Source organism: Dermacentor variabilis, chromosome 4, assembly GCF_050947875.1.
Source record: "Dermacentor variabilis isolate Ectoservices chromosome 4, ASM5094787v1, whole genome shotgun sequence".
Taxonomy (NCBI): domain Eukaryota; kingdom Metazoa; phylum Arthropoda; class Arachnida; order Ixodida; family Ixodidae; genus Dermacentor; species Dermacentor variabilis.
Window position 1 is genome coordinate 90,029,413 of NC_134571.1, and position 8,670 is coordinate 90,038,082.

At 45.4% G+C, this 8,670-nt stretch overlaps 1 protein-coding gene across 1 annotated transcript in view; it reads right to left on the reverse strand.

Annotated features, from left to right (window-relative positions):
* Positions 1 to 3,989, reverse strand: part of LOC142578271 (cell adhesion molecule Dscam1-like) — a 119,917-nt gene extending 115,928 nt beyond the window's left edge. The window contains exon 1 of the mRNA XM_075687672.1: positions 3,947 to 3,989. Coding sequence (XP_075543787.1) covers positions 3,947 to 3,989 — 43 coding nt within the window. The remainder of the gene's footprint in view (positions 1 to 3,946) is intronic.
* Positions 3,990 to 8,670: the final 4,681 nt, after the last annotated feature.

The window sequence follows — 8,670 nt, forward strand, 5'->3', positions numbered from 1 at the left end:
CTGAAACCTGGATAAATAATTTAGTGTAACGACTTCACCAGGAAGTTTATTTTAATCAACTATCGTTCTTGTAAAATAAGAGTATTTGAAGCAGCTGTTATGCGGTGTTACTGCTAGGGATTGTTTATGACGACTAGCTCAACCAGGTAAAGGTGTTAAGGTGTGCGAGGTATCAATATGGTAGTGGCCATTCATTAGCTGAAAAAAGAATTGTAATCGGGAAACACGATTTTCTTCTGTTCTCGAAGAGAAGCCACTATGTTTAATATCTGTTATAGAAGTTCGACCGTAAGAATTGTGGATAAATCGGACAGCTTTCTTTTGAATTCTTTATAATTTTTGAATATTGGTTTTTGTGTTGAGGTTCCAAGGGATTATTGCATATTCTAAAGTAGGACGAACTATTGTATTATATGCCGTGAGGCGGAAAGCTGGTGTCGAAAATTTCAAGGACCGTCTGAGGGCGAACAATTTGCGAAGACAATTAGCCATTACAGTGTCAGTATGTTTTGACCAGGAAAGATTGTGAGAGGCCGAGATATTTACAGTGAGATACTTCGGAGATATAAGTGTTCTTGGCGAAATAGCGGAAGTGAAGGGGCTTTTACTTTAGGGTTATTCTCATAAAGATGGTTTTTTCATAGTTAATAGACATTTGCCATTGATGGCAACATGCAACTATTTTGCCAATGTCGCTATTTAGCCTGATTAGATCTTGGGGTGAGTCAATTACATCATATAATATACAGTAATCCCCGTAAAGTTTAATTTTGACAGATAGATTACTGCCAATGTCATCTATATAAAGCAAGAATAAAAGAGGACCCAGAACGGATCCCTGGGGAACGCCAGAAGCAACAGGTAACGTGTCGGAGGAAGTCTGGTTTATCCTAAGGAATTCGGAACGGTTGGTTAGGTACGCTTATATCCATTTTAAATGCTTATAGCTTATAGTATAAAACTGATTTTATAAAGTAATTTGCTGTGGGCTACTTTGTCGAATTCTTTACTGAAATGCATGAATATGGCATCGGTTTGTTTTCTATTGTTTATTGTGTTGGCAAAATTGCGAATTGCTTCTACTAGCTGAGTGCTTGTGGAAAAGCCCTGCCGAAATCCGTGTTGAGCGTTAGTCAATAAGCGATGCTCATCAAGGAAACGAATTACATGCTTACAGATTGTGTGTTCGAAAATGCTGCGTGTCGTCGAAGTCAGAGAAATCGGTCGATAGTTCTTTGTGCAATTATTGTCTCCTGATTAATGTAAGGGCTTGATTATTGCTGTTTTCCAGCCATCTGGCCGCATGCCATCCTGAAGCGATTTACTAAATAAAATTTCCAAGTATTTCGCACATCACTCAGCATACCGCTTTAAGAAGGCATTTGGTATACCATCTGGACTGGGGGACTTCTCTTTATCAATTTTCAACAGTAAGTGACATATACCATGCTCAGAAATAACAATATCAGGAATGGAAGGCAAATCCATGTAGAAAGAAGGCAGACAACCATCATCCTTTGTGAATGCACTACTGAAATGATTGTTAAAAGCACAACACACAACCTGCTCCTCGTGTACACTCTTACCATCCATTATAAACATATCGGAAAGGGAAGAAGAATGAGTCATCGTCCTCCAGAACCTGCCTGGAAACGTTTTCACAAACTAGGAAGCTGTACATTAAGGTGATTCTGTTTATAATTTATGATAATTTCTTTTAAAATATTTGACGCTTTCTCCGTTCTCCGTTCTGCGCGATTTTTAAGCCATTGAAGCTTGCGTGGCTGGCGCAGCGTCTCCCGGGAAATTTGTAGCCTTCCTCGCATTCTTTGGAACAACTTGTTGCACACAGTTGAATGTAATGCCTTTAAATTAAAGCCGCAGATCGTTCATTCTAGCAGTGTTATCTTAAGCGTCATCCAGATGAGATGCTAGTGTATCAATTACAGACACGTCATCTGCACGAGAAAAATTCGGGTAATACTGAATGTTATCACTTTTACTGCGAGGGGCACATTGCGACGACAGCACTACTGCTTGGTGATCTGAAATGCCGTCTATGACCATACATGAGACACCATCTTGCATATCTTCACTTACAAAAAATAGAGAACTGCATTTGAATTTTTGTGGATTCTAGTGGAATCCTTAACTACCTGTAATAATTCAAAGGTAAAAGCAATATCAATCATTACACTATCAATATTTATGGTGAAGCGGGAGGTGAATGTGCTCCAGTTGACATTCGGCAGGTTAAAATCACCGGTTATGATTAGTTTATCCGCTTGTTTTAAATCGGTTACGTGTATTCTCTTAAGCATTCCAAGTTTGCAACAGCCGAGTTAGGGGACCTGTATACGGCACCAAGAATGTATTTGACATTGTTAATACAAAAGTTGCAGAAAATGCTTTCTACTCCCGAGGTGTGCGGCATTCTTAAAATTTGAAGGGAATGTTTAAAAAGAATGGCTACGCCCCCTCCTCTACCATCCCGGTCTTTGCGCACTATTCTGTAGTTTATCGGGACAAATTCGCTATCATATATATATCTTCATTTAATCAGGTTTCCGTCAATAGTGCTATATCGGTGTCAAGCGAGCTAAGGATGCCAAGCTGTTCGACTTCGTTGACAACGCTGCATCAGTTAAGGTTTAAGCCGGTGAATGGTGGTTGGCAACGGTTTGCATGTCATTTGCTCCTTCGTTTTAGCTTACAGCGTTTGTACTTTTCCACATCCCACACAAACATTTCAATATCTATGCTGCATCTATCAAAAACTACTTTAACTTCGGAGCCTTGATCAGGTTCCTCTTGTGAGCTTTCCATAATTTTTTCTTATCTCCCGAACTTTCAAAGAAAAGTCATCTGTTATAGGAAGCCTTGTCCCTTTAAGCTTTCTGCACTTTTTCCAGCACTGAACTTTTATCGCGATTGTCCAAGAACCTTAAAATTACGGGGCGTCTTTTTTCTTTTTCCTTCCTAGCCTGTGGCATGCTTCCATGTTATTAATAGTAACTCCAAGCCTTTCTTTGAAAACATATTTTTTGATGACATTCAAGAGACTGTCGTTTGTCTCCCCGTATTGTGCATTTAGGCCGTACACGATCAACTTGTTTCTCCTACCTCTGTTTTCTAGTTCATCTACTTTACATAGCAAACTGGAGACGTTGTATTCCAAATCAGTTACTGTTTTTTGACAGTATTAACATCAGTTTAAAATAAACTTAAAGTACTCAGTTGAGTTTCCAAGCTGAGCATGCGCTTTATTAAATCAGCGATATCTGTTTAAATTCTGCTCAATTTAGACAGTACATCATTAATGGAGGCAGTCATGCTACTTGTGCCAGATAAAGATTGCGACATTTCCTTTTCCTTGGGCCAGGGTATGGCTCAATATCGCCAGATGCCAAAAGACTCATTTTGAAAGGTAACAAAGCTGTCACAGCACTATTTACAGTTTCTAGACTACTACGCGAACAACTGTGTGGGCAGCACAGCAGCAGCAGGAATCGATTATCGGATCGGATACAGTACGAGTTGTCCAAATAACGTACTTGCGCAAGAGAGAAGAAGCGTTTAGGCAACATGCTGAAGCTGCTGCCCCTGCTGCGGCTGCTGCTGCTGCTGCATTGGCCCCTGTGGGGGCGCTGGAACGACAGAGCTTTTATACTGATGAAGCTTGGCGCGGCCGATCCGATGGCGTCACCTGTTGGAGTTGCCATGCTAGGAGCATCCACGGGAGTGCGCAGTATCACCGGAGAAGAAAGAATGTGCCCAGGAAATTCACGCCAATCATACGCCTAAACAATATGGCTGAACCATGACGAATTGCTGGTAATAACCACGTGTTCGACCGGTGCAGGGCACGCCATAGCCCGGAGACGAACGGCATGACCAGCGAAGAAATCTAGGAGCTGTGCAAGCATAAGGAGTGTTTAGGCAACACGTCGAAGCTGCTGCTGCTGCTGCTGCTGCTGCTGCTTCTGCATTGCCCACTCTTTGCCTCTTTCTTCGACTTTCCGCTGCTGCTGCTGCTGCTGCTGTGGTCCTTGATGTCACTAACGCCGGCCATGTCGGGACGTAGTGCGCGGGCGCGTAGTGCTCGTAGCACCGGTAGCTTCGTATGCGCAGTGCTTTCGACATTTCGTTCGCGTTGGAGCTTCAGATGCGCGGAGGTCAATTGGCTGGCTGCTGCTGCCGCAATTCCAAACTCCAGAATTTTCGGAGCGAGTTTCCGCGCACATCGAAAGAGATGTATTCATGTTTGCCTGCGCGCGCGTGACACCGTGCTGGTTAATTTAGTTAAAGCACGTTGACGGGCTAGTTGGGTTGAATGCATGATATAGAATGTGTAAGCGCAACTGAACAAGGACGTAGGAAGAAGCAGACACATAAGGACAGCGCTGTCTCTGTGTGTCTGTTTCATTCTACGTCCTCGTTGAGTCACGCTTACATATTATATCATCGTTAATTCAGTTGGTAGGCGAATGTTTACAAGTTTATACGGCCGATAAAACTACTGTGCTTACTTCGTACAGCTATCTGCTAATTTCTTATCGCAATCGGTGCTTCGCGTTTCGGGTGGAACTGCGAATTTTCTTTTTTGTATACTCTGGTTTCACTCTCTCTCAGCTCTCCCTCCCCCAGCTCGGCGAAGCTGTAGACGCGAAGAGAAACCCAGCGAGGTTCTAACAGCTCCACTGTAAAAATATGCTTCCATTCCACACTGTGAAAGCGGATGTAACAGCGAAGCTGGTGCGAACCTTAGACAAGTGCCGCCTCCCCAAATGACGTTAGACAACGTTGCACAAGCACCCCACTCAGTGAGCGGAAAGTGAGGCTAGTTTCGGTATTGGCAATAAAGCGTCGCCATGACACCGGTAGCCAAAGGAAAATTCAATAACTTTCGCATATGCGACTCTATCTTTTCAACCTACATAACAGTAAAGAGAAGTGATGCAATTATGTGTAAAAATAAAATGTGCTTTTGGCTATTTTCTTTTTCGGCATCTTATATCTTTACCTGGTCGCTTCATTTGTTGCGCCAATGGTGGCGCTCTCGCTCTTATCGCTTCGGCTGCCATTATCTTCGTCTGCTCCTGCCGTTTTCTATGTACGTGCACGTTTTCTGATATGCTTTGCAGTTTAAAACTTTCTTTCTGTGCCTGCGAGTGTTCCAGAAATGTCGGAAAAAAACGGGGAAAAGAATACAAGGCTTGCTGCGTGGCTGTACGATGTGGCAACTCGAGGAGCAACACAAGGGCGAAATTTTTTTCGTTTCCCAGCGGGTGAGAGGTATGCACACGTTTTCTGCAGTCGTCATGAAGAAACAAGTGCTGTGCTTATCAAAACAGCTATAGTAGATAATGAAAAATCTTCCGGCTTGTATTCAAGTGAATACCTTTCTTTTTGGTTTGGCGCAGCACATTTTTCTGCGGTGTTGTAAGAAACCGAAGCTACTTGGCCAATTGATGCTATCTGATGCGCAGACAGAAATTTCGCTTCGGTATATCATAGCGGCTGTTCTTCATTTTTTCCACTAGTAGATAACTTGCAATTTATATGTGCTTAAGGTATTTGAATGCTTGCTGCACAAACTGGTTACGCTGGAGAGCATTCTGATGACCAGTTTTTTATTACATTACCACCCTTGAATGCTCATGAACACGGCAGGAGTAAAAAAAAAATCAATTACGTAGCAGTCACCGTTTGAGTTTTGAATTACAAGAAGTAGTTCGATTTAACTATGTTACGGCATAAGTTGGCTTCACTTTTGAACCTGTGCCTAGAAGGGCAGAATATTTTAATCGCTTCTTCGTACTCTCAACTTTGGTTTCGCTTTTTAAGTGTTCTTTAATCATGGCCACGTGGTATATTGCCCATTTTTCAGATGTTGCATGTGGCGAAATGGCGCTAAATGGGGAGTCTTGGCGGAGCTGACATGGGAGCAGATGTATAACGGCTACGGCCTCTGCTCAGATCACTTCAGAGGAAGAGACTACGCCGACCCTGTTGCGGTCGGCTATGCCCACTGTTTGAGTGGAAGAACGGTCGCTGGGGGGGGGGGGGAGGGGGGAGGGGGTCCATGAAGGTATACGGACAAGTTATAAGTGGTTGCCAATCTGTGCTTCAGTTATGCATTATTTTCGTACAGAAAATACTTGACAGGGCACGGCGCAATTGCTATGAGCACGGCGAACGCTGGCTTTGCCACGTCGTCTGATACGGCGCCGGGTGCCATGTGACGTTATGCAGCAAAATTTGCTCCGCGTGCGACAAGAAACCGCGTGTTCGTCAGTTTCTCGTTATCGCTTGCTCGTCTGCCGTGCGCGATGTTTCCCATTATAGGCTTAGCAAAAAGGCCGAACAGTTTTCGCTGACAATAGACAGCTTTAGAGTAGCGTTTGTCGCCTTACGTACGTTACACGCAATCACCTTTGCAGGACGTTACGGTGCGTGTCTTTTTCGAGACACTAGACAGCTTTAGTTGGGCGTTCGCAGCCATCCGCGTACGCCGCGTGCGAGGTTGCGCTTACGCAGAGAAGCGCGCGAACACGATACGGCAATAGTTGGCCGGACGCGAAAGTTCAGAAGGGGATTGCTGACTTGCACGCGCAGGACCTGGTAGTGTGCTACTCAGCGTCGCAATACGCCAGCTTCTGAAACTGTGAAGCCATGTGTCCACTGAAATGAAAGACAACCTAAACAGCAGTGTACTATTAGAAATCTTTTGCTATACGATAAGTGTCGGATAAACCTGCTGCAGTAGTTTTCAGCTATGCGTGGTTTATGCTGCACATAAATGACATGAATCTGTATCTAAAGAAAGAAACAGCGTGAGAGAGAACCCGCTACAATAAGAAAGCTCCACAAGCCTCAATATTAAGAAAAGCTTTCTTACTGAAATATTATTATTTTTGTAATTGCGATAGCTCTTAGGGCGGTCTCCTGATGAGCCTATTGTTAGAAAATATTTCGGCACATTTAAAATTTGCATAAACATCGTGCAACGTGCAGGCAGTCATTGCTCCCACATTTGCCCACATATAGCTACCATAAAGGGATCTTTGGATGTCGGAATCTTCTTAAACTTACTTAACTTGTGCAAGTACTGATATTGCTCGGCACTCTTCAGTGGCTTCATTAATATGGCAAAAGTGGGAGAGGCGCGCGGTCTCCTTTCGGCAAAGTCATGAATAATCTTACTAAGCAAAGAAAGCATGCTGTGTCGGAAATGAGTCTTCTAGAAAAGTTGAAATGCTTTCGCCTCCTTATTGTGTCGTACCCGAAATTCTCATGAAGGATGACCTACAGCCAATGATGAAACTGGTAAGATAGCTCTAATACTTGTCCTATGCTTCAAACAAGTCGCACGTAACTGAGCCTATATTCTCTGTTAAAGAATGCGTAATGTACATTCAGCGCATTAGATGAAGGTCTTGAAAACCATCCAAAGAGAACTGTTCTGAGGAGGTTGCCCTGATGCATTGAATGCAGTCGGCGTGCGTTGCTTTTAGAAAATATAAAAAAAAAATAGAAATGTGTTGGCGGAAAGATGTGCCGAAGCTCGGCGTTCAATAATACCTTTGTGCATCACTCTGTCCTTGCCCAATCTCTACTGACGATCAAACGCCGATTGACACATGCATCTCCTGCACTTACTGTTTCTCAACAAAATGGCTTAGCGCTGGACGGGACTGGAAAACTTTGTTGCGGCCCTGTAAGACGCGCTGAGCGCGTAGCGGGCGTCTGCCACGCAGGGACCGACAGGGAGTATATACGGCGGCTGCTTTGCAGGCCAGCTGGACGGTACATTGCTCGTCGGCGAGTAGGGAGCTTCTGAGGAACTCCTCCCACTTGTCCGAGGTATATAGAGTCGGGAAGAGCGTTTCTACACTCCCAGAGCATGTGTGCGAGTGTCGCCGTGTCTCCGCACGGGGGGCACGTGTCGCTGGGGTACACGTCGGGATAGAAAACATGTAATTTAGCAAGGTTTGGGTACATCTAGGTCTGTAGTAAGCGTAGTGTTAGCGCCTGCAGCCTGTTAAGTTTGGGGTGTGTTGGCGGCAAGATGCGGCGCCCCAGGTAGAAGTGTCTTGTGATTTCGCTCTACGTAATTAGCGCGTTCCGGTTGACCTCTAGCTCGACTAGATGGGGTTGACCGGGGATGGCGCGGTCGCTAAGCGAGCACGCTGCGTCGTGGGTCTCTGGTGAGAATCGTCGGGGAGTCGAGGGTCCGCTGCGTGGACGAGACCGCGGCGAAGGCTCGGTTTTTGCGGTAGGCGGCGGCGGCGCCGTCCACGAACGTAACGGCGTCCGCCTTCATGTCTATGCGCTGGAGAAGGGCGGTCGCCCGCGCAAGGCGCCTGCCCCTGTTGCGGTCGGGATGCACGTTTCGCGGAATAGGAGCGATCGTGGTGAGGTCTCGGACCTCGCGGGGAGCCGCCGTCAACTTCGGTGAATCACTGGTCGCCGAGCAGAAGAAGCCGAGCTCGCGCAGAATGTGGCGGCGCCGCCTTGGTGGTAGTGAGACGGATCACGTGCGTTCGCTCCATGAGCCTCGGCGATCTCTTATCGCGTGTTGTGCACGACGAGCTCTAGGAGTTTCTGTGGGGAAGTGGTGATCGGAAGGCCGAGGGCCCGTTTCAGTACCTTTCGAATGAGGGCGTT